The sequence below is a fragment of the Curcuma longa genome, unplaced genomic scaffold (assembly GCF_044706935.1).
Source record: "Curcuma longa cultivar G26 ecotype Majalengka, Jawa Barat unplaced genomic scaffold, ITB_CL_G26_1.1 contig_20432, whole genome shotgun sequence".
Classification (NCBI taxonomy): domain Eukaryota; kingdom Viridiplantae; phylum Streptophyta; class Magnoliopsida; order Zingiberales; family Zingiberaceae; genus Curcuma; species Curcuma longa.
This window is the reverse complement of record NW_027431375.1, coordinates 9,410-35,866: the sequence shown is the minus strand read 5'-3', so window position 1 is coordinate 35,866 and position 26,457 is coordinate 9,410. Positions and strand designations below refer to the sequence as shown.

Below are 26,457 nucleotides of genomic sequence, written 5' to 3'. Positions count from 1 at the left end.
ATATTTAATTTTTATTTTTATTTTTACAAATAAGGTATGTTATGTCAATAAACTTTTTGTTTAAAAAATATATATATATACTATATATATATATATATAAATATATAAACTTTATTTCTCCCCACCTTCTTTCATCCCATTAATTAATCTTCTGCTAGAAATTTAAAAGTTATATTGAAATATTGTTGAAGTATTGATTGGGTATCCGAGCAATTTTATAACGATGGAAAGCATTGTAAAGGTGACGGTAGGCGTAGTAGGCACTTTCAGAATTAATTATATATATATAAAAAAATGTGTGACGTGGGTTAGGAAGTGATGCTAAAAATAGGAACACAGTATTATTGAAAAATTTGTTGCCAAATCAAATCAGATGAGAAGAGTAGTGAACGAATGACTCGCTTTGATGGCCGATAGAAGACAAGCAAGATCGAAGAAGAGGAGAGACGACAAAGAAGAAGAAGACGACGACGCCGCCTCCGTCCGAAGCCAATCGATCATGAAAAAAAATCTTGCCGAACACGCCACTTACTTAAATTGGGAGAACTCAACACTCCACTCATCTTCCACCCAGTCCCCGGCCCAGATCCCCAATCCTCAGAAATGGCGACAAGCCCCCAACATGCCCTTCGCCAATCTCACTTCGACGAGGAGAACCCTGCCGCCGCTGTGTCTGCTGCCGAAGAGAAGGGCCGCCCGGCGCGGACAAAGCGCGTTGCGTCGCTGGACATTTTCCGCGGCCTCACCGTCGCTGTACTCTCTCTCTCTCTCTTTTCTCTTGGTTTAGACCCATTCTAATTTCTAATGTGGTTGGTTGTCAGCACAGTTGATGATCTTGGTGGACGGGGCCGGCGGAGAGTGGCCGGTCATCGGGCACGCACCGTGGAATGGGTGCAATCTCGCTGACTTCGTCATGCCTTTCTTCCTCTTCATCGTCGGGATGGCGATCCCCCTTTCCCTCAAGGTTAGTTGCTACCACTTGATATGGGGCTTTGTACCACACTATGATTTCCTATTCACTGTCATTGACTGATTCTTCTCGACGACTTTTTGTTTTCTTTTTTACATCATTTTGGATTATTACTTATGTTTACCGCAAGGAAATTACTGAATTTCTTTTGGGGCATCATCTGTTGCAGAGGATGTCGACCCGGCGGCGGGCTTTCAGAAGGGTGATGATCCGGACGCTCAAACTGTTCTTTTGGGGCATCATCTTGCAAGGTTAGACTAGAATTTCCAAGATTATTACCAACACCCATCTTGAGGTCTTTTTTCCTCCACTACAACAACTAGTATGAATGACGTGAATGATGAAATGCTTAAGCCCCTGTTTGGGGACTAAACAAAATTTCATTTTTTTGTGATAGAAATGCAAAAGAAATAAAGAAAATCTATTTGGCATAATGTCTTCTTTTATATATAAAAAAATTAAAGAATTTTTAATCATTTTTATCCCATTCCTCCAATTTCTAAGAGTTATTTTAAACCATTTTCAAGATAATTTCTTGTTGGAGGTAGCAGAAGGTGCAATCTAAGTGCAGATAGAATGACGGTATAATAAAGTCGAGACTATCTCTTTAAAGATGAATTACCCCATACACGGTGCTCACATAATATGACAATCATCTCTTAAGATACAATAATTTTTATCTTGTGATAGTAGCACTACGAATCACAAAAACTTCAAACAAAGATGCTTTACAAACTCTCCAGAATGCAAGAAAGGATGAGTATGAAATGCTTGTACCCTGAAATGGATGATTTTGCATACTGGGGGGGGGGGGGGGGGGGGGGGGGGGGTTGGTGGTGGTGGTGCAAATTTATACTTCATGAAGAGTAGGAGGGGTCTTTTTGCGAATAATTGAGTCTCTTGGATCAACCATATTTGATCCATCCACCTTGATTCCAACGATCAACATCACAACATGCAGATTGTGTCCTTTCATTTGGGCGAATTTGATCGATCCATTTAAACCCAATGATCCAGATTGCATCCATCCACACCATGTGTCTCGCCACGTGTGCGCTCCTTAGATCGTGCTACGTCATTGAACTACACTGAGCTACGCTGATTTCAATTTTGTATAAAGAAAGGCTCCTCAAGCTCCTCGTGACAATATGAAGTGCAAAGTGCACCCAAAAGCACCTAATGTGATGTGCACAAGCTTGGTCAGTGCTACGCACCTCCCTCACCCTTGTAGGATCAGGGCATGGATTAAGTTGAACCAATTAAACCACAACAACACAAACACTATATAAGGAAAGTTCAGTAACCTTTCCTTTTTAACATGGGACAATTCCATGCCGCTTCACCTTCCATTTATCAATTAGCTTTTATTTGAGCTTACTTTAACAATTAATTTATCATTCATTCGAAATTGGTTTTGAGAATTTAAATATTCTAAAAATATCTGCTAGAAATGTATATTTTAATTTTTTGATAAATCAGTTTTATTGAACAAAAACCACTATTGTTTTCAGAACTTTATTGGTTCAAAATAAAATTTTCAATAATCCCCACATGAATAAAAATTACTGCATGCATGTATATAAACACTTAAAGAGAGTTCAATCGAAAAAGTATTGCATCGGGAGAGGTAGCATGTGACTTTGAAACTTCCGTAGTAGAATACCATCCAATTTACTAGGCCACTTAGTGAATATTGTCTTGAACTACTCAACTATTTGTGTAAACCAAGACAATGATACCTACACAATTACCTTTCTCATATCTTTTTAGTTCTTACAGTTGTGTCCATTTTGGCCATGGATAACATCTTGGATTTATAAGTGTTTCATTGAAGTGATATGTCTTCACACTTATATGGGTGACCTCCTATTAAGAGTATCCTATCATACTCTATTTTTTCAAGTATAGGAATCATTAAAAGTTTATAACTTAACGTTACTACATATGGTAGGCTATACTTTTCCATTTTAGGAACAAGAGTAGAACTAGTCCAAGAGCTCGTGCAAACTTTCATAATTTCATTATCTCATTGAATCAAGAGCTTGTGATCTCTAATTAACAAGGTTGTGTTACCACTATGAATGTTCTTATTTGTAGATTTTTAATCTCATTCCTCTTGATATGCACTTAAACTTTTTGTTAATGGATCCACTAAGTTATCTTTCGATTTGACATAATTGACAGAGATAACTCAATTTCAATCAACTACTTAATGGCATTGTGTCTTTGATGAATATGTCGTGACTTACTATGTACATGCTACTTTATGTTCTTCCAATTGCCGATTGACTATTACAATGTATCATTACAATAAACACTAGTTTTGCCCAACACAAGATATTCTCCAAGAAGTTATGGAGCCATTCGGCTTCTTTAGTGACTTTATTTGAGGCTATAAACTCGGATTCCATGGTAGATTGAGTTATACATGTTTGTTTCGTGAATTTCCATCATATCACTCCACCACTAATGGTAAATATATCCACTAGTTAATTTGGAGTCTTTTGTGTCAGATATTCAATTTGTATCGTAGTAGGCTTGTAGTACTATTGGATATCTCATATAATGTAATCCATTCTATAAGTTATATCTTAAATATTTAAGAACCTTCATTAATGTCTTTCAATGTTCATCATTTGGATTACTTGTACATCTACTTAATTTGTTGGTTGCGTAGGCAATATTAGGATGTGTACAATTAGTGATGTATATTAGATTGTCAATTATCCTTGAGTATTCTAATTGTAATATGAGTTCCCATGGTTCTTAGTCAAATGTAAGCTTAAGTCCACTAGTATTTTTACAAGGGAAAGATCATGTGCCTTGAATTTCCTTAGCATTGTCTCAATATAGTAAGACTATGAAAAGACAATTCCTTTGGATGTCTTTGTGATCTTAATCCAGAGTATAATGTCCGCTATATCCATATCTTTTATGTCAAAGTTCTTGGTTAACATCTTTTTAGTAGTTATGATTATATCATTCCCATGACGAGCATATCATCTATGTATAGGTAGACGATGATAAACTAATAATGTGTGCCTTTGATATGTATTTGTCACACACGTTAATTTTGAATCCATTTGATATCATAATTTTGTCAAATTTCTTATGTCATTATTTTAGTGCTTATTTTAGCCTATACAATGACTTGATGAATTTGCACACCTTATTTTCTTATACAGGAGCCATAAACTTTAAGTTGGTCAATTTATATTTCTTCCTCCAATTCACCATTTAAAAAAGTTATTTTCACAACCATTTATTATATCTCAAGGTTATGTAATGTAGTAAAAGCAATGAGTTGAATGGGGGAAAAAGTCAAGACCTTCCTTTTGTTTGAATCTTTTTGCTACTAACCTTGCCTTGTTCTTGTCAATAGTTCCATTAGCTTTATATTTACTCTTTAGGATCCATTTACATCTTAAAGGCTTGGTTCCAGGTAGAAGATCAATCAATTCCTAAGTATGGTTTTGTATGATGAAGTTTATTTCACTATTGACTTCTTTCTAAAATGGAGCCTTAGGACTTGATAAGGCTTTGCCTATTGTCCTTGGTTCATTTTCCAACATATAAGTTAGAAAATTATTTTTGCTATTTTTACCCTTTTACTGCATTTAGGTTCTTTATTATTTTTAGAATTATCCTTATTTGCAGTTTTATGAGTTTTTTATTTAAACTTTCTTCTTTCTTCTCTTTGTAAGGAAAGGTATCTTCAAAAAATATAACATTCATTTTTTGATACGTAAAAGTGGTATATTATGTATCCCAAATGTACAAAATGAGGTTTTAGGGTCTATTCATGTCTGATATAGTATCAGATTTGAATATATACCTAAAGACCTATATACATGTATCTGCACACTTCTGAATATCCTCTCAACATCTAACTGACCTTCACAAAAACACTACGATTTTGGGTCCTCCACAGATAATGTATCAACGATGATAAAGCCAAATGATGAGCCTTTATCACCACCCTACTCCCTCTATAATGTTGTCCAAAGGCACAGATCGTCTTCCGATAGGTGGACATCTCTGGATGTATATGAAGCCAGGCTTGAATCCTCAACCATAGCATTCGTTGATTCGATAGTTGTTCCTTCATGTATGTCAGAAATTGTTGATTTATACACCAAAAATTGATATGCACTATTATTATTGGCGTATTCGATAAAAAATACAATCGATTATCTTTGATTCTATCCTAATTTTCTTTAGTTTAGGTGCTTTCACCTTAACCAAACACCCTCACACTTTTAGATATTTATAGGAAGGCTTATGACCCTTTTATAACTCATAAGAAGTTTTATCCTTACTTTTGTGTGGGATTTTATAAAAATATGATTTTCCGACAGAATAGCTTCCCTCCACAAATTTTGGGTAAGCCCGAACTTATTAACATAACATTCATCATTTATTTAAGAGTTCGACCCTTATGTTCGTCAAGACCATTTGATTTAGGAGAGTAGAGTGTTATAGTTTGGTGAATAATGTTGGATTCTATGCAAAATTTATTAAATGGACCATTATATTCCCCACCTCAAATACTTTGAATTATTTTAATTCGTTGACCAATTTGATTCGCAACTTCATTCTTATAGTTTTTGGATGTTTCCAAGGCTTCGTAAAGACCTTTCAGTAGATACATAATAGTATCTCATACAATCATCAATAAAACTAATAAAATACTTTTTGTCTCCTCTAGTTTGTATGAATTTTAAATCACATATGTTGCTATGGATTAACTCTAGAAGAGTCATGCTTCTTTCCATTGAATGGAAATCTAATTTTGTCATTTTTAGCTTCAATACATATTTCACATTTATGTGTTGGATCAATATTAAATGTAGGTAATAAGTTTAAATTTACTAGTCCATCACAAAGTATTATAATTTATGTATCCAAGTCTAACGTCGCAAAGTATTATAATTTACATATCTAAATCCAACATGCCACAAATTAGAACACTCAATCAAGTAAATAGAGTTTATAATTTTATTGCGATTGAAATCATGAAAAATAGTCATTACATTCATCTTGAATAAACTTTTCTCTAAGAACCCCTTGTCTATGAATTAGCCATTTTTCATGCATAAAAATTTATTGGACTTAAACACTAGCCTAAAACTGACCTTGACAAGAGTCAGATACTAAATTCTTTCGGATGTTAGGAACATGGAGCACAACACAACTTCTAACAATTAATTACATCACGAAACACAACTTAGTACAATAGTTTACACAAAAATATAACAAATAGACCTAGACCCATAAACACTATATGAACTGATATAGACAACATTAACATATCCTGTTTAGGATGCAAAAGAATCCACCAACATTCTAAGGTTACCAAAACGATTTTGATCTATCTCCCCTAAAATAAAATGCAACAACATTACCACTACTCCACTGAATTTATTGGGTTTTAGGGTTTCTCAAAGGATAAAGTTCTATCAAAATTTTCAACCAAGAAAAACCAAATTTGAAGGATAGTTATTATTGAATGATGAGTCCAAAATTTGTCTCCTTGCTAGACTCCGATGATGAGGCTTCCCTTGGCGGTTTGATTGATCCTCTTGTCTTGTTGGAGTTGACGTCCCAAGCCACGTTGCAGGATGATGATGGTTTCAATTGCTCCACCAAGATCAATACAAGTTAGAGGGTGCCGAAGATGTCCAGCAAAGCCCCATTATTGCTTAAGCCACCAAGGGTCTTCTCAGAAAAAAAAAAGAATGCACAATCCACCAAAAGTAAGAAGGGTTGGTTGGCATACCTCCCTACTTACCTGTCAAGATTAGGTTGATTGTCCCCATGAAATCTAGAACCGGTTATCAATTATGGCAGCCCACATTAGTGTAACCGCCCCTCCAATATGGTATTCGTTATTCGATCTTTTACATGTTATAGATAAATGTGTGGGGGAGCTTCCAATACCACATCACTTGGTAACTCTGAGGGTTGACTCGAGATAGGGGATTCAGATGACCGAATCCACAGGGGAGCCCATATAGCCAAGCCATTTGAGCTGATGGGCTGGGTTAGAGTGCCCAAGCTACCAAATGCCTCAACAACTGAACTGAGGTGTTGGGCTGCTTGAGGAGTTGGGGTACTGTCGAGTCTGGACACTGGAGTATCTCCTGCCCTTGTTGCTTTAAGTTGTTGAGTCCCGACACCTGAGCCACCGAGTGCCCTTACCTACATGTTGATGTGGCCAAAAGCCATGCATATCTGAGCTTGTCGATATGTCTCAAGGTCACTCTATTAATATGTCTAGGGGTCATTTCGTTGGGTATCACTGAAATTTTATCATTGAAGGATTCTAAATCCAAGAAAACAAATATTAGAGTAGAAGAAACAAAAGAAGGTTTATCACTTGAGGAAATGTAGTGCAACTTTGGCCACGAGATGTTCAGGAGAAACAGTATCACCAACGATGCATAGAGGGGAGAAGAGGCTCTATTACTGGCTGGAAGAAGAGGAAGAAGGCTATTGGTGTTGGCGGGAAGAGAGTACCACCGATGAGAAGGAGGTGTTGTGATGCTGACCCTCTTGTTGGAAGAATAGTAAGAAGGAAGAAGAAGAAAATGGAGGAAAAGGAAGAAGGAGGAGTGACTACTGGAAGAGGAAATGTTGTTGTTACTAGGAAGAAGGAGAGTTGCTGGAATGATGTGGGAAGAAGAGGAGGAGAAGAAGGAAGAAGAGGAGAAGGGGAACAGGCTAGTGCATGGAGGAGGCTTTGACATGTGTGGATGGGAAGAAGCCGTATCGGAGAGGAAACACGAGGTAGAGAAAAAGTGGAGAGAGAAAATTATCCTCAACAATAACAATCAAGTCTTATCCTAATAAGTGAGGTCGGCTATATGGATTTTGCTATGTTATTGGGCTAGAAAATTATCTCAACTTCTCAAAAATATTTTTAATTCGTTTTAAACTCGACTAAATGGTTTAACCCATTTAAAATTTGGTTTGGTTATAAATTGGCCAAATCACACTTAAATCAACCTTGGTTGAAACCCATGTAATCTTAATCTCTATGCTGACTCGATGGGTTAAATTCAAACCCAATTTAACCTCAACTCAACATCCAAATTCTATTTTTAATGGTGTCGGTTCAAAATTTTATAATTTTTTTATTACGTGAAAAAATTCCGTATTTAACAGAGAGGAAAAGGAGGGACGTCAACGTTATGGTTTAAAATTTCGAGTCGTATTGGAGTTTCAGTTTATGAACAGAATGATACTGTTTCAGTACCATATCATACCGATATAATTTCGATATTTTTTAAATATAAATATATTAGTTAAAAATAAAAAATTAATTTAAATATTAAAAAAATAAAAATACAAAAAATAAAAATAAAACAATTTTTTAAAAAGGAAAAAAGGGATAAAAATGAAATCATTGCGCATTTATATAGTAAATAAATAAATAAAAATTTTATTATATATTTTTGAAATTAAAATAAATAAATAAAATATATATTAAATTAATAGGATAATTTTATTAGGCTTTGATGAAATTTATTTATAGTTGGGAGTTGATTGAAATTATCAACTTAAGTTCCAGTTTAATTATTTTTTTTTTCATTTTTGAGCATCGCGGGGCGCTCCCGCCACGACCTGCCTCTACATCCCCGCGGAGGTGCGACACCTTCAGTAGTGGCCCTCCGTGACCTCGCGAGGCCGTTGTGACCTCGAGAGGTCGTCCTGATCTTGCGAGGCCGTTGCGACCTCGAGAGCCTGTTGCGACTGTCTCGCAATCGCAGTATGTGCTAGTGCTGATCCCACGCCGAATGGTAAATAATGCTCATTTCGAGAAGCACGGCTTGTGACAACCTCAGCGTGCATGCGTGGTAGAGGTGCAACAACGATGATGCATGGGAGAGAGGAGCAATTAGGAGGGAAAAAGAAGAGGGCAGGCTGTCGGTGGGAGGAAGGGTGGTTGGTGGAGAAAACGACCATCCCTGGTGTGATGGTGGAAGTTGCACGAGGAAGCAAAAGAAGGGATGCCGATGGGAGAGAAGAAGGGAGAGTGTCAAGTTGGGAAATCTCGTGAATAGGAAGGAGAGGAGTGGCCATGATGGGTGAGAATGAGAGTTGTGAGTGGGTGAGAGAGAAAATAATTCCCAACTTCTCGAGATTCCCTAATTTGTCCCAACCTGATTGAACCGGTTTATCCCACTTAAAATTTGATTTGTTCATAAACTAATAAAAATAAATTCAAATCGACGTTGGTTCAAACCAACGTCACTCTAATTTTACCCAATGGGTTCAATACTAACCAAATTCGACTTCAACTTGTTGCCCAAATTAAATTTATCCATCTGGTTTAACTTATTTCGCTGTCTAAAAATTTTGAAAAAATAATTCAAGATGCTAAAATTTTAAATCAATTAAAATTCGATATCTAACACTTTTTGCAGAAAAGAGCACTTTTCAATATATTAGTATATCAATTCAATGCTGTTATCCACACAATTATTCTCAGAGAAATCTCATAGTACTTTTTCACCAAGTGAAACCTGTTATGTGATTCTTTAGCTCCTTCCACCTTACTGATACGTTAGATGATAACTTTATAGGTGGCTACTCTCATGCTCCTGACAATCTCACTTATGGAGTTGACATGAAACAAATAAGATGGTGTGGCATCCTTCAAGTCAGACACGAACAAATGTTTTTACATCCTAAAACACTCCTCTGAACTACTTCTATTCAAACTCAATTTTGTTTTTTGTACTTTGCTTTCTCAGAGGATAGCTCTTGCATATATGGTGGTGGCTGTCTTGGAAATCCTGATCAAGGATGCAAAATTTGAGGGTCAGCAAACTACAGGCTGTTCCATATTTAAGTTATACTGGTGGCAATGGTAAACTTATTTCTCCTCTCCCAAGATTTTTTTTTTGTTCCTGGACAATCATTTTGGAACAGTTAAAGTTAATGCAATACAATTTGAGCTATCTATTTCAAATTTTCAGTTACTACCTATATGGTGTCTAATTAATGAAAAGAATTTGGTGATTAAAAGTTATGGACTCAATCACTATTCAAATTGTTCTTTTGTCCTAGGAGTGAAGTATGAAAACAATATTTATAGGTCATTTATTGTATTGTTGTATCAATTTCATTCTCATGGTTCTACCTAAGGAAGAGAAAGGAGGCAAGGGAATGGGAGTATTAGAGTATATAAATTTAATGCAAGTGTCAGAATTAAGCTTAACAATTAGTCTACCAAACAACCAATTTGATATGCACTCCTACAACTTGAGGCAAGATCACAAGCAAGCATAAATATGCCAAATAGGGACAAAAAGACTTTGAATCATTGATATAAATAAGGCACAATAAGAAAGTGTGTTATAAATCTATTAGCTATTAAACCTCCACATTTTCTTATATTCCAGAACCAAAAAACCTATAGGTGCATCAGCAACATAACTAGCAGCCTATGATAACAGCAACAACAATAACCACAACATAACTACCTTTACATTAGGTGCATTATAATACTAACTGCCACACTGTTAAATATAAGAGTGCATGATCAACAAGAAAATTGGTGAAAATTCAAGCATCTCTTGTACTTAAATGTGAGCCTATAATGACCACATTGCACATCCTACAATTATTCTATAAAGTTATCAGTGATAATGATGGAAAATCACTATGGTTTCCCATTGCACTCTATCAGAGGGCTACCTAGTGCTTGCATAGCAGGGGTGTAAATAATCTACTGTCCTATGGTCCTGCAGTGGTTAGTGATTAACAAGTGTGTAAGGCTCAAAAGCTTAGCAATTGTGTCCAAGGAAAGATTCAAGTTAAAAAATTGATCATATGACATCATTGTATGTAACCATGTGTTCTAAAGGAATACTATTATCATATATGATCAATAACAAATACCAATATACAAAGAAAGAACATTCATGCACGTTCTCATTAACTACAACCTACAAGAATAATAACACGAGTAGTTCAAGCATATCAACTAAAACAATTACATTGTGCAAACATAATTATCTTGATTGATCAATCAACATCAATATGAAATATGCTATTATGCATTATATCCTACTGGCTATCAGGACAATCATAATCAATGCAGATTTCATGGCTAGACTGGCATGATTCATGTCAGCAAAATCAGTAGATTGAACTTAGACTTAATTAGCATCAAACTCTCTTCTCTTTCCACTCAGTTCCCTCTACTTTATTCAAACTAGGGAACCATAAAATTTTTTTACCAGGAATCCTTTCTCCTCTTCTCTCTCTCCTATCTGAACAGGCAAAGCGCATTCCTTTCTCTTAATCTTTTCATACTAAATCGGGTTCAAAAGTTAATACACACACTCGATTAAATAATATATGATTATGCTAAAGAAGTGAGAATTATGGAAAATGAATAATTTGTTTTACAAACATTTGATACTAGTTATATAATTTAATACTGAACAAGTTGATGATAGCAATCATAATTAGACTCGTCAATTCCACTCAATTTGAGCATTCCATCCTGACTTTGTACAGTAAACTTTTAGCATATGCTATTGCTACTATTGTACTTGTACTAGATAGCCAAGCTAAACTTTACATGCCATTCACTAAATTACTTCTTTCTCATGTGTCAACGCTGTGCATTTTCCTTACTCAGGTTCCTTGGTGTATGTGTTATTGTTATCTACTTCTCAGTGATATATGGGGCATATGTTCCTGATTGGGAATTTACAGTGCATGATATTCATAGCCAAGATAATGGAAAGGTTTTCAAGGTAATCAATACTTTTAACCAAACTTAGGAATTGATTTTTCTATTTGAATGTTTTACCAGATTTGTACTCTCCCTTTTCTTTTAGCATGCAAAACCAGTTAAAACATCCATGTTTAAAGTCACGAGCCTCCAATATAGCATGAATGTATGAGATGTTACCAAATTTTTAGAGTTAAATATAAAAGTTCCTAAACTATCATCATAATTTTGTTAACAATATAAATATAAATGTCACACTCCAGGGTGCAATTCCACTTACTTGGAGTACTCAACTTGCTGATAGTGTAATAATTGGTAACTAAGAACCATACTAGGTATCAATAACTGAAGATAAACAAGAGATGTTCAATAAAATATTTCCTTTTTCTGTAGAAAATAGGGTTATATAAATTGGACAGCAACTACAATAGATAAAGCTAGCCAAGTAATTCCACTTACTAAAAGGTACTATACTTGGTATTGGTATAATAATAGGTAACTAAGAACCATATTAGCAATCAATAACTCAGAGATGTTCAGCACAATATATATTTGTTTCTTTTTCTGTAGAAAATACAATGAAATCGTACAATATCAAAAATCTACCTTTGTTATCATGTGTGTTTGATAATAGTGGATAGTTAATCAACTTAACAATTTTGATCTAGTTCCTAAACTTTTTTTTTTTGCATCAAATAACCCCTAAACTTTCATTTCCTTCTCATCATACCCATTCTATCAATTATTTAGAAAATATCTATGAAGCAGATGGACAGTTGACTTTAGTACTTTTCCTCACAACACATTATTCTTGTTCAGCTTCCTTACTCTCTCCCCAACTAATCTTTCATCTCTCTGTTTCCTTCTGCCCCATTACTCTTCCATTCCTACCTTACATATTCCTCTTTCCTGCCTCCCCACAAATCCTCCATAGGTTGCAGCAATATGCAGACTAACTCACTAAATCCAAGTTTAAGCCTAAACCCATTTGGAAATACATATTTAATATCTTTTTTTAATTGTAAAGCAAACCTACATTTACTATGACAGATGAAATTATGATCTTATTAATTTAAAATTGGTTAGAAGCATAAACCAGAAGCATGGTTTGAAGAACTAATATTGGTATTGCCATAAGTTACAAAAGACCTAATGTAGCATTGCTAGGACAATATAATAAGGGAAAATAACAATTTTGAGTAATTGTAAAATTATTAGAAAAGGTGAATAAATTTCTTGAAAACATAAGATAGTAGTCTATCAAAAAATTAATAAACTCATGTATTGCTTTCATGGTTTAAAATTTCGTTTCGTGCCTCACGAAATGGACAAAAATTATCGTTCCGTTGATCGTCGAGCTCCAACACTGGCACCATCGACACCGCGAAGGGGACCTCGGTTGGTTGCGCCGAGGCTGCTGCGACCTCCGTGACCTCTCCAGGTCGCGGCGAGGCGGGGGATGCCCGTGAGTGTGGTGCAAAAACTTAGAAAAAAATATAACTTATGTTAATAATTTCAATAGACTTCCAGCTATAATAGGATAATCTAAACATGCTTAATCAAAATATAATAAAACTATCCTATTAATTTAATATATATTTTTTATTTATTTTAATTTTAAAAATATATAATAAAATATTTATTTATTTATTTACCATATGGAGGCATCGTGATCTCGAAATTTTATTTTTTTTGTATTTTTAATTTTGAATATTTAGATTATTTTTTTATTTTTAATTACTATATTTTATATTTAAAAAATATCGAAACCATATCGACATGGTACGATACTAAAACCGTATCGTTCTGGTCATAAATCGAAACTCTGATATATTTGAGATTTTAAACCATGATCGCTTTATCATTGGAGGAAGAATGACTCAATGAGGAAGAAAACTCACTTTTCTCATTGGAGAAGTTGCAGGAGGAAAAAAAAAAGTCTGGAGGAGGAAAAAGATTCTTATTTGATGAGGAAATCTAGTGTCTGTCATCATTGAAGGAATAAAATGCTTTGACGTGTTGCTTTATCAATGGAGAAAGAATTCCTCAATGTGGTAGAAAACTCGATTTTGTCATTGGTGAAGTTGCTAACTTGGGTTGCTTTATCACTTTAACACAAAGAAGGCCACTTTGATTGTTGGGCCCTCGCCTTGGCCCCATCCAGTTCCGACTCCATTGCTCTCCAACCGCCGACCATGAGTTTTTCCTTGCCCGATTAGAGTCTCTATTTGTTGCTCCCTCTAAGATCATGTTGATAGTATCTTGGTGGGGGAGGTTGTCCCTAGGGACTCCCCGTCAATGTTTTGACTTATTCAAGGCAGTTCCAGAGACTGCCAAGTTGTCTCTATTGCTCCCATGTTTCCTGGCTAACCTCTGGACTCAGCCAGACGCAGCGCTTAGCTTGAGATCGATGGGTTAGCTCTAGGGGAGGCCTGACTTGCTACAGTTGGTGATGTTGCACGACTCGACTAATTTCCTTGGTGAGCTTGTGACATGACTGAATGATTGTGTACCTGATGAAAAGAACAGAAAGGCCTCGATCCCTAGATGCGATGCCGACTTGAATATCCGAGCGAATAGCTGGGTAATCGAATCAACACATGATTCGCGTCCAATGCCTTAACAGTCTTTTCTCCCCCAACTTTAATCGGGGCTAGTTGAGGAGTGATCTAGGCACCGTGTTTTGAGGAGGTGGATGACGAACCTTTCTTTCTTGCCGAGTGAGAGATGGTCCTAATGCGTCAACGTCATTGTTCTGGGCACGTTGACCCTCTTCTACATTGATGTACTTCTCGGCCCTTCCCAGGAGGTTGACGTAGTCGACAGGGAGTTTTTTGACCAGAGATCGAAAGAAATCCCCTTCCAGTAATCTTGAGAAAAGGCGTTAGTGAGGATCTCAGAAATGGCAGAGGGTACGTCCAACACAACGTGGTTAAAACGTGGAATGTACTCCCGTAAGGTTTCCTGGTTCCTCTATTTCATTGCAAAAAGACTAAGAGAAGTCTTATGGTAATGCTAGTAAGTGGCAAAATGGTGTAGGAACATGGTGTTGAATTCCTCGAATGATCGGATAGAATTTGACCGTAGTCGGCTAAAACATCGTTGTGTCGGTCCTGTCAGGGTTGTCAGGAAAACTCTGCATTTTACCTCATCAGTGTATTAGTGTAGGAGAGAGGTGTTCTTGAACCAACACAGGTGGTCTTCCGGGTCTAAGGATCCGATGTACTCGCTGACCCGCAGTAGCCGGAAGTAACTCAGTAGTTCCTCAACCAGGATCTCTTACGAGAATGGGGTATCTCGCCGAGTTGGTCTATCCTTCTCCCTTGTCACAACGACCTTGGCCCATCTGGAGTCTCTTCGAGGAAGTTCCTAGGTCGTTGACTCTCAAGACTGTTCTTCTTGCGAAGTTGATATGCCCCTGATTACTTTTGTGAGGGGAGGGTTCGACATAGATTGAAATCGTAAGATCTCTTATATAATAGTTGTTACTATCTTACCTATGTTTTCTACCGTTAAGGGTAGGGTAGGGTGGCGCGACCTCTTTCATCCAAGGCAGATCCTTGTGCTCCTTGACTTCGCATCTACCATCTCAACATCTCAACTCAGATTTCCCACAAATTGCGCCAAGATGATCCGGTCTAAAATCAGGGGATGGGTTGACTCCTCGATATATCCGCTGTTGAGCTCTTTCAGGAGGTTGGATGTGTGTCTGGATGATTCTTTTGAGGTCAGCTTCTGTCGGGTCGACATTTGTTGGGTTGACTTCTGTTGGGTAGAGCAACATAAGGACTTTGATGATTGAAGGACTAGAGAGAGGTTAGAAGGGGGCCAAGGTGTACTCTCGCGTGACCCCTTCGACATTCAAGTCAAATTCGTAAAGAGAGAGTTGAAGAGAAAGGATGGTGCGAAATGAAAATAGTAAAACTCAGTATCTCCCGCCCCCTCTTTTACATTGACACCGTTACCTTATATAGGAAGTGAGAAGGTGAGCGGGACTCCTAAAGGACACACCTTTGTAACTAGCGCTTCTCTTTCCTTAATTGACACCATTATAACCACTGGCATCGCTCGGTAACGTGCACCTTTCTACTGTAACGTGCACCTTTTTGTGACCGGTGCTTTTCCTGTTTGGTAACTGCCATGTCGTGTCTGAACTCGGGTGAGGTTTGGGTTGAGTCCAGTCATGAGTTTGGCTTGTCGGACTTAACGTAAAGATGAGTTGGGCTGACTTGGTTTGAGCTCGGTCGTCTATCGAGTTGACTCGAAAGAGCTGATCCAACCTGACTCGAGCTCGGCATGAGTTAGGCCAACTTAACCCGAACTCCATCTGAAGTCGGACTGATTGGGGTTCGCGCTGATCGAGTTCTGAGCCTATCACGTGGCGCATGTAGTTTCCGCCACATTAGTTAACATCTATAACAATTAAATATTAATAAAAATATTTTTTAATTAATATATTTATATTTTAAAAAGTATCAAAATCATATTAGCATGACACGATATCTAAACCATATCATTCGGTCATAAATTGAAACTTCAGCACAGTTCGAAATTTTAAATCTTGAATGAGATAGAATGTAAGATGTTACACCTATGTGTACTTTTCATAGAGAAATAGGAAAATCAAATCAAGGTAGAGTGTTAGGATGTAGAATTTGGGACAATAGATAGTTCTAGAAAAATGGCAAAGTCTCAAGAAGTGGTTCTAGTAGACTTAAATCTTTACATTTTTGCTCGAGTACATCACTAGCTAAAGTTTTGTGTTGTTGATTCTATAGGATAGGAGGGTGAACTAGGAACAAATAAAAGAGCAGTAATAAGAAAAAACTCTATGATAAACAGACTCAAAAGTTGATGTTGTGGTGGAAAAGGAGACTTAAATCACATCTATAGAGATAAAAGGCATGTTGCAACAAGAGTAGCATCAATACCCTTCTATACACAAAAATAACCAAGAAAGATAGACTTGATAGATTTATATGACAATTTATTTTTACTTGAAGACAAAAGATTGACAAGCACACTTAAACACATATGGAATAAGTAGTGCACAAATTTAAATCTTGTATCAGGCTAGTCCACACAATTGAGATTTTTTTTTGTTCTCGTACCAAGATGTGGAATTGGTTAATACTGGCACAGACAGAGGGAGAAAGAATGCATATCGACATCAACATTGAAGGAAAAGCAAGAAGCAAGGGAGGGAAAGAGAAAAAAGGTCACTTGCTAAGGAGGAAGTAGTGAAATCCACTGACAACTCAATCCACTCCGACATTATTACGAGACAGGAAGAGAAAGCCAATAGTAGTGTCACGTGAGACAGAGTAATTGTGTTGCAAGAGAGATCACAAGAGAGAGGTGTTGTGAGAGAGAAAAACAAGTTGTGTTTTGGGATATCCTCATTTCGAAGCTATTTATATTTTGACATGCATGGACTTTGGACCAAAGATTTAATTATTGTTTTTTCTAAGGAAACAAAACTTTTTTACATAGATAATTTATATCCAAGACCACACTTTTGTTTACCAAAGATGGTACAGATCCATCAATTTAGCTTTATTTTGATATTAAAAATATAGAAATATTGAATAAATATTAATATTTTTATCTTGTCAAATGACAATAACAATTAGACGAATATAGAACAAGGTTTAGTAGAAAAATTGACTATATTTTTTACATAAATTTTGAAAAGGAAAAAATAAATATTTTGATTTTTTTCTCTTTTGAATAAAAAAGATTACAATAAGAGATTTTGATCTTATTTTGACAATTCTCAGCTTGCAAAAATAATATTTTTGTTAATACAAGCATTAATTTATATAAACATAAATTTGACATAGGCTTACTTTTTGGATGCATAATATACGTCTCTATTTGGCTAAAAGGAAAATTATCAATTTTTTCAACGTAAAAAAGAAAACAAGTGAAAAAGGAAAATTAAAAAATATATATAATTTGTTTATAGAAGTTATAATGTAAACACTTGATGATAACTCTATAAGCAAAGTGATTGATATTCTTATAGTATTTTGTAACCTATTTTCTTAGCTATTAATGAAAAAATATATATTTTTTAATTGATATAGGGTATCAGCACAGTACGATACAGTACAAAACCATATCATTTCGGTGAAAGATAATATTTTATAACATATTGTTCTCGGCTATTTGATTGGTATACTCTTATATTTGAAAATAAATATGTACCAAAATTGTATCGGTAGAGTACAATACAGTATCGAAACCATATCATTCTGATCAAAGACTAAAACTTGGTTACTGTTTGGCACTGTTCAAGTTTTTAAGTAGAGGGCGTCATGAGGAAAATTAGCGTGAAAGAGATTTTACAATAAGGAACTCAAAAGGAATGTGATTTGTAATGTAACATGCAATGAGAATGAGATCCTTCAAAAACTTGAGAGGATTTCCCATAGGAAGCAATACTGCATGAGTTGTTTTAACAACATACATATTTTTACTTGCAACAACACATTCTATTGGGGTATTGTGTTGCTTTGGGAGGCAATATGATATCTTGAAAGAGGAAAAAGCTAACAATTATTGTGAAGTTGAGTGCAAAAGGCAATTAATTGAATGCATTTATAATTACTTGGGACAAAGGAGATTGAACAGCATAATGAAGATGAGAAGAAAACTAGGAAGTGTTGGCAGTTTGCACAAATACAGGAGGAAGATGACTTGTGCAGACAAAGGACAAGGAAGGAACAAAAGTGCAAAAGATTAACTTCATTCCGATGCCATGTTAAATGGGGAAATCCCTAAGATTGCCCCCTGCATTTGTAATTTTCGTTTATATCCCTAAATATGGTATATTGACGTGTGAGCCATATTTTATTTACAATTTGGTCCTCAAACAAACATTATATACAAGTGGCAATCCATCAGATTCCTCCTATATCTTCTTTGTTAGTGAAAAAAATTCATGTACTTTAAAGGGAGGAATTAAAATGTCCAAAATCCTTGATTTGAATCATTTTGTCAATATACACTTCTCATGGATAGTTGTTTGGTCATGTGTGCTATTTTTTTTTTTTTTTTTTTTTGGTTTAGGTAGTTTGTGGTACTAGAGGAAGGTTGGACCCTCCTTGCAATGCTGTAGCTTTTGTTGACCGACAAGTGCTGGGTATCAACCATATGTACCACCATCCAGCTTGGAAAAGAACAAAGGTGGTCTTGTTATAATTGACAACCAATTAAATTTCCTTTTTTTTGTGCTTTACTAAAATTTTAAATTTATCAACTATGATACTTTTGTTTTCCAAAGTAATGCAGGCTTGCACTTTTAATTCACCCCATGAAGGACCTTTGCGCAATGATGCTCCAGCATGGTGCCAGTCACCATTTGAACCTGAAGGGATTGTTAGGTTGGTTATATAGATTTAATGGAAAATATACCCTTTAGTTTTCTTTATTTGACATGCCAATTTTGATTCAGTTCTTATTTACATGTTAATTCATTAATTTCCAAGTATAAGAAATGTATCTAATTATTATATATATTGTACCATAATTCGAAACACTTTGAACAAGCTTCACCATATGCAAATACTATGTGCAATGGCTAACTATTTTCTATACTGCACGTAGTAATTGTGGGCTTTTATATTTGAATTCTTTTCCCATGAAGTAATTGATAGAACAGTTACAAATTGTAAAATAGAGAATTAAAAGTCACTTGACACTTGAGACCTAGATCAAAGAGAGAGTAAATCAACATTTTTGGTATTTAAATATCTTCTGGAAAGAGACATCTAATGCAAGCTACAAATGCAACTATGATAATGAATTGAATCATACTTGGTACAGGATTTACCAACCTGGGTACTAATGAGTCATTAGCCACTATAAAGATATACTGATGAATTTATGGTCAATATTCACTTTACTATTGCATCATCCCCATCTTGTTGGAAAATACACACTTCTAGGTACAGATGATAGTCTCATTTACAGACTGCTGATCTGCCACTACTCATTCTCATTCCTCTTGACATAAAGGTGCCTACTTTTGTCTTGAAACTCTCTTCCTGTTTATATAAGTGTGACAGTCATGGGTAAACCTTCTGAATGAAAAATTATGATGAGCAAGTTTCCTTATTATTCTTTCACGATAACCTAGTCTCATTGCGGCAGACCAAGTGGACTAGGTATATGGTAAGATTAGGTGGGTAGATTAGGTATAGATTAGGGGGAAAAGGGAATTTTACAATATTGGTCTATTTATATGGATCAATTTATGTTATTTGGGATTACTTTACTTCTATCTTGTCATCCATCAGGAACCCTACTTTTGATGAGTGCAATTGAAATTCCCTTTAAATGTATTGGTCCATTTGTCTCGGGATCATCTTCACCATGGGTTTTCTCTTATAAAGTCAAATCAAAGACATGATATCAAAAGTTGCTACATATATGGATCATATGTGCATATGTTTTTTATTAAAAAAAAAACTAGAGAGATATAATTGTAACATAATTTGGAGAAGCAAATTATCTAGGCATTAGGCATTGCTTCACATTTTTCTCTCATGGACTCAATCACAGAAAAGTATGATAAAATCTGGATGATAACAAGTACTGTCGTGGAATTGACCATTCTTAATTTGGGGCTGGTGAATGCTCTCAAACAAATCGGCAAGCATAGTTGGAGCCACGAAAGTCTAGATAACAAGTAATGAAAATCAAAAGCCAAAATAATGTTTAATATTGATCGCAAGTCTAAAGTGTAAACATTGTAACTTATTTTCTTTAAAATATAACATGGACAATTGGCTCAAAGTTAAAAAAGAGATTAATTGGAACACAATCTCATATGGTAAAATCTTCCAGTATCTATTGAGAGTTAAAATACATTATAATGTTCGCCAGTCAATATAATTATTTGCTTAACATCAATGTAGAATTCTCCATCTCTATCACAATTGTCACTGGTTTTAAAAATAAGTTATTATTTGCAATATTAAGACCCACAATGTTTTGATAACAATCACCCCAATTATCGCAATAGTCAACTTTGTTGCGTTACAAGAACTCTAACCCCGATCAAGTGAGTGACTACCTTAAACAGTTGTTTGATAGTCTCTGTAAAATTCTTCAATCTTGCATTTATGATCTTAAGGCCATTCTGAATGTTGGAAGATCTAGTTTCAAGACAAACCAACCTAGAAGTTATGGCTATAACACTACAACTTGTTGATAAGTCTACTCCTATTTTTTTGGCTGGATGTTAACTTTCTACAACTTGGCGATAACTCTACAACTTGTGTCACTCCAAGGGGTTAAAGAGCCATGTTGTCATTGCCCATGTCCACTTGATCAACAATAAATTGAAAAGACATTGTTAGAATCCTTGTCCAGATTAAGTCAGCATGGCTCTATGGATCACAATCTTACACGATGATTTTTGCATTGACCATTATGTGTAGCATCTTTCCAAAATGCAAAGGTTGATATCCCCAAATATCTTCACAATGTTGTTCACTCCTAGGCAGTAATCATTAGACTCTTCTTAGGGGAATATGACCTTATCTTTGCGTACCAGAGGCTTAGACATGGTGACACAAGAAGAGTATCACTTTATCATCAGTCCAGCTTCTGTTAGAGAAAAGATCAAAGGCCAATTGGCATAGTTATGCCCAATTTACTGTGAAGGACGGATTATAGAGGGATGGATAATGCCTAGGGATAAGGATTCGTTGTGGAAAAGAAAAGGAAAGAGAAAAGAACAATGTTATACCTCCTTAGTTTACCTCCAAATTGGAAAGAAAAAAAAATTCTAGCTCAACAAACTTGAAAAGAAATTTTTTTCCAGCAGGCTCATGAGCAAGCCACAAGCTCATGCTCAATAGTTGATGGGCTTGCAAGCAGAGATCGTGAGCTCACAACTAACAGTTGACTTGCTGCCAGCAGGTTCATGCACAGGCAGCAAACTCACGGTTGATCGTTGGGCTCGTGGGCAAGGGCGGAGTCAGTGCTTGGGAGGTGCTCAAGAGGAGGGTGAGAGTAGTACTAGGGAGGTGCTTTGAAGGAGGGTGCTCAGGAAGGACGAAAGAGCCTTTCTGCAGATGAAATTTTGGCCAAAAAATAATCTGCATATGGATTAATAATCAATCCCATGGATAATTTGCATCTAATTAACGATGGAAAGTGTCTTGACTCCCGTGCAATCTACCTATTCAATTTTCTGTCCTATGAAGTAATTTGAGCTTTAGTGATGTTCAGAAAATTTAACCTTTGTCATGTTATAGAACACCCTAGGGGAAATAGAGGATGAATAGGTTGATTTTTTGTGACACCATTGGTGATGCAGTGAAGGGCTAGGTATCAAGTCCATAAGTGCCTAAAGGTGGAGTTTCTTTGTACTAGATGTGGTGTGATGGAGCATTTAATTGACTTTTGTCTTCTTCGTTGATGGATTGGCTCTCTAGTAGTTGGAGCATTGAAAACCCCATTGATCATCTCTAATTGCACCACCGAAGATAGTAAGAACTCACCCATTGGCCAGAGCTGAAACATTTTATACATTTATTGCAAAGTATTTCAACAGCTGAGATTTTGGTAGACCACTCGATGGATTAACATTTATGGTGCATTACTTGGATTTGGTGGTGGACGATCTCTTCAAAAAAAAAAAATTGGATGAAGCAATACCTTCTGAATTGAGGCAGTAAATGCAATATGGTTGATGCTTCTTGGGTGCTTGGATCTACCCTGGTCACATCCTGTTTTAGTGTTATTTGACTTGTAGAGTGCATTATTTTGACAATGGTGGAAATGAGCAAGGATAGTGGGGTCATTGCAGGGAGTTTGCTTCAATTAATGATCCACATTCACCCGACATTAGGACGAATAGTCAACTCTCTCTCTCTCTCTCTCTCTCTCTCTCTCTCTCTCTCTCTCTCTCTCTCTGCAGGTGCAGACTCTCTGCCAGGAATTAATTTGCTTATATGTATATGTGTGTGTGTGTGTGTGTGTATTTTAACCGATATCTAGTGGCATGCTTAAAAATAATGTCTATCAGATGTGTAACCAGCCTTAGTTTTGTAGTGTGGTTAGATGACTTAGGTTCTAATCTGCTCAAGCTATCTCTATTTGTAGGACAAAAGTTACTCGTGAATATCCTTCTTTAATTCTTTCAAATAATAATTATGCTTGAACATGCTAGGTGAGTAAAATCCAAAATCCTCATTTGTTCAAAATTCCAAATTGTCTTTTTTTCCCCTCTATTCCCTGTGCTTGTTATCCATATCATCTTAATCTTGAATGTTTTTGCAGCTCAATTTCTGCTATTCTGAGCACAATTATTGGAGTGCATTTTGGCCATGTGCTTGTGCATATGAAGGTTTACTTTATGTTTGCATGAACAAATAGATTGGTGAATTGAACAATTCTAACGTTTGCTTCTTCCTTTCTTTTATACCTTGCCATGATCTCTCAGGGTCACTTGGACAGGCTAAAGCATTGGTTGTCAATTGGAGCTGCTCTCCTTGTGCTTGGAATTGTTTTACATTTTTCACATGGTAAAAGATCTAGCTTGTATTTGAATCTTATTTGGAGTTTGATATTACTATCTTTTTGTCACTTTATCAAACTTCTGCAGCAATCCCGTTGAACAAGCAACTGTATAGCTTCAGCTATGTTTGTGTTACAGCTGGAACATCCGCAATAGTTTTCTGCACTTTCTATTTTCTGGTATTGTGCTTCATTTATTTTTATTATTTTTATTTTTAGCAAATTTAGTTTTCTTCATTTGGAAGACTAGAGGCGAGGGTTTTCTAGCATTGGTTTCTTTGACTTGCCAATAACTTTGCAAAAGAGGTCTCCAAACTTCTTTCACATCATTGTTTATAGTTAAATATTCATTGTTTAGAGTATATGTTCATGCACTATTTTCCATTTATCGACTCTGCAAGAGATCATCCTCCTTAGGGGTGTAAACGAGCCAAGCGGCTTGCGAGCTATTCGGGTCTCGGTTCGAAAAAAAATCGTTCGAGTTCATTTGATTAAGTTATTAAGCCGAGCTTGAGGTTAACAGTATTTGATTCGTGAGCTCACGAATATGTTTGTTATGAGACTTGTTTATCACATATATATATATATTACATGAATTATAAATATTATATATTAATAAGTCGAGCTCGAACTAAGCTCGTTTATTTTAAACGGGTCATTTTCTAACCGAGCTCAAACTAAGCTTGTTTAACTTTTAAATGAGTCATTTTCGAATCGAACTAGAGTTGTTTGTGAGCTATTTAATTTCATTACGAGCCGAACTCAAGCTTAAGAATTAAACCTCGAATCGAACTCGAGTCGAGCTCAAGCTTAAGGAAAATGAATCGAGCTCGAGCTCAAACCTCTTACTATTTAGCTCGGCTCGGTTTGATTACACCCCTAATCCTCCTCAAATCTGTCTCAGAATTTTGATTCACTTTGTTCATTTCTCATAGGAAATCTGTTTTATGATAGATGTAGGATGAACTAGATCAAGGCAACATATATTTATGGGAGATATGTCATAATGTAGTTGTCCTCATATATTTTTTACTTTCCATGTCAGGTTGACATTTTGGGCTTCTGTAATTTGTTTCTTCCATTGGAGTGGATTGGAATGAATGCGATGCTCGTCTTTGTAATGGCAGCAGAGGGAATATTTGAGGGTTTTTTGAATGGGTGGTATTATGAGACCACCAACAATACACTGGTACGTGCCTCTGAACTTCTATGCTTATATATTTTTCTCAAATTATTTGCTACATTTTGGTTAGGATTATCAAACCTTTCGATTAGTATAGCTTCTTTTAACCTTTTCTCCATACTTGCAGGTCTATTGGATTCGGAAGCACATATTCATCCAAGTGTGGCATTCACGACGGGTGGGTGTTCTTCTCTATGTCATATTTGCCCAGATCTTGTTTTGGGCGCTCGCGGCCGGTGTTTTGCATCGGATGGGTATTTATTGGAAGTTATAAAAGATCATGTGTTCAGAAGATCACACTCTTGGTTAGCATCGATCTATTTGTTGCAATTGCCTGCTGTCTGAACTAGATCTTCATCAAACATTCGCAAATTGTTAGAGCTCTGTATATTTGCAGTCATTAGAACTGCAAAGGTGAGTTTTCGATATTGTAAATAATGTAACTTAGAATTCATGCTGTCCAGAGCTTTGGTTTGCATAAATTAGCATTTACTTTCTAGCTGCTGGGGCTACTTGCTTGTTAGATTAGTGCCGCTAATAGAGGCAAATTTCTTGATGTGTTATAGATCATTCTTGCCTCGAGTGCTTAATCGCCTCGTCGCAAGGTCATGACAATGTCCATCTCATGGTAGAGCTATCATACCAACTGTTAACTGCATAGTCGAAAATCAACTCTTCTAGAAAATTAAGGTCTACTATACTTCATAGTGAAAGTCTTAAGTATAAATGGTATCATAGTAAACTACAGAGGCTTCTTACTGTGTTCATGTACAAAAGTCATAATCTCCTTCCAATTCAATATTTGCATGGCAACTTCCTATATGTGTTCCATTCGTTTAGCATTTCGTGCGTAGTAAAGTCATTGGCCGTCTAAAATAAAACAACCTTTATTTGAAAATTTTATGTCTTGCTTGTACCCAAGGTTTCAATAGCTTCGAACTATTAGCATATTTGAAATCTATTAGTGCATAAATCCAATCTAACATTCCATGTATTTGTAGCAAATGCAAGATGTTGAGTATTGAAATGTCATCATGCTAGAGTGTCATCAGTTCAACATTTTCATCATAGAATAACAAATAATTATTGGGTATACAATGATTTTGCGATATTGAAGTCTAACTTGTTCAACATGTGTTTGTACTATATAAAATTTGATTTAACTTCAATGGAACTCAGTTGAGGCATTTCAGGAAACTTATTGACTTTTCTTTGAAACATCATCTTAATGTTATAATCAAACTTTAAAACTCATTGTATCATTTGTGTTGTGAATAAAAGACATAAGTGATGACCACCTCATAAAAACACAAACAAATTCAATTTTAACTTCAAATCTCTTCTAAGTTCTTAAGAATAAAGTCTCCAATGGATCATTTCTAGCTATCTCGAACTAACTAGAGTGTCAAAAGTAGTCGTCATATATCAACTCTAACCAATCAATTGCCCAATTGATTACTAGAGGACTAGTCAGTTATTAATTCAATTGAACTTAGAGCAAAAAATCATTCTATTCTCCTAAAAATCACTTCCAATCAATCATTTGCTTCACTAGCATGCTTCACTCAAATGGGATATCATTCTAGAGACTAGCAATTAGATAATCCCTCTTCACTTGGCTTAAAATAATCATAATCCTACACAAATGTTCAAGACTCAAGATGTTCAACAAAACATGACTTAAGTCCATTTCATAATTGAAGCCTTCACTATTAGATCAATGGATGAGGCTATAGGGGAATAGTCAGAGTTATCTTGCAATGAGTGTATCAAAACATTAACAAGAAACACAAACAATGCAAACACTTATCCTTTTATATGGTATGGAATCTTTTGTTCTTATTTCATGGCCTACATCTACTTCTAGTCGACTACTTAACCTCCCAATGGATACTTGAGTCAACTTATCCGCTGCCTAGTTGAGTGATCTATTATAGCTTGTAGACAGTCTAACATTTCTTGTCAGCATCTATCAAATCAATGATCTTTTTCTTTCCTTCCTATTATAACATCATT

At 35.8% G+C, this 26,457-nt stretch overlaps 1 protein-coding gene across 1 annotated transcript; it reads left to right on the top strand.

Moving 5' to 3' along the window:
• The first annotated feature begins 477 nt into the window (after window positions 1-477).
• On the top strand, window positions 478-24,940 carry LOC141817411 (uncharacterized). Its single transcript, XM_074705063.1, has 13 exons — window positions 478-753; window positions 827-964; window positions 1,140-1,221; window positions 9,559-9,635; window positions 9,730-9,845; window positions 11,628-11,745; window positions 18,798-18,914; window positions 19,020-19,111; window positions 23,022-23,088; window positions 23,185-23,266; window positions 23,347-23,438; window positions 24,304-24,447; window positions 24,569-24,940. Exons 1-13 carry the CDS (start codon window positions 604-606, stop codon window positions 24,713-24,715), a joined length of 1,422 nt encoding a protein of 473 aa, XP_074561164.1. The 5' UTR covers window positions 478-603; the 3' UTR covers window positions 24,716-24,940.
• The last annotated feature ends 1,517 nt before the right edge of the window (window positions 24,941-26,457 follow it).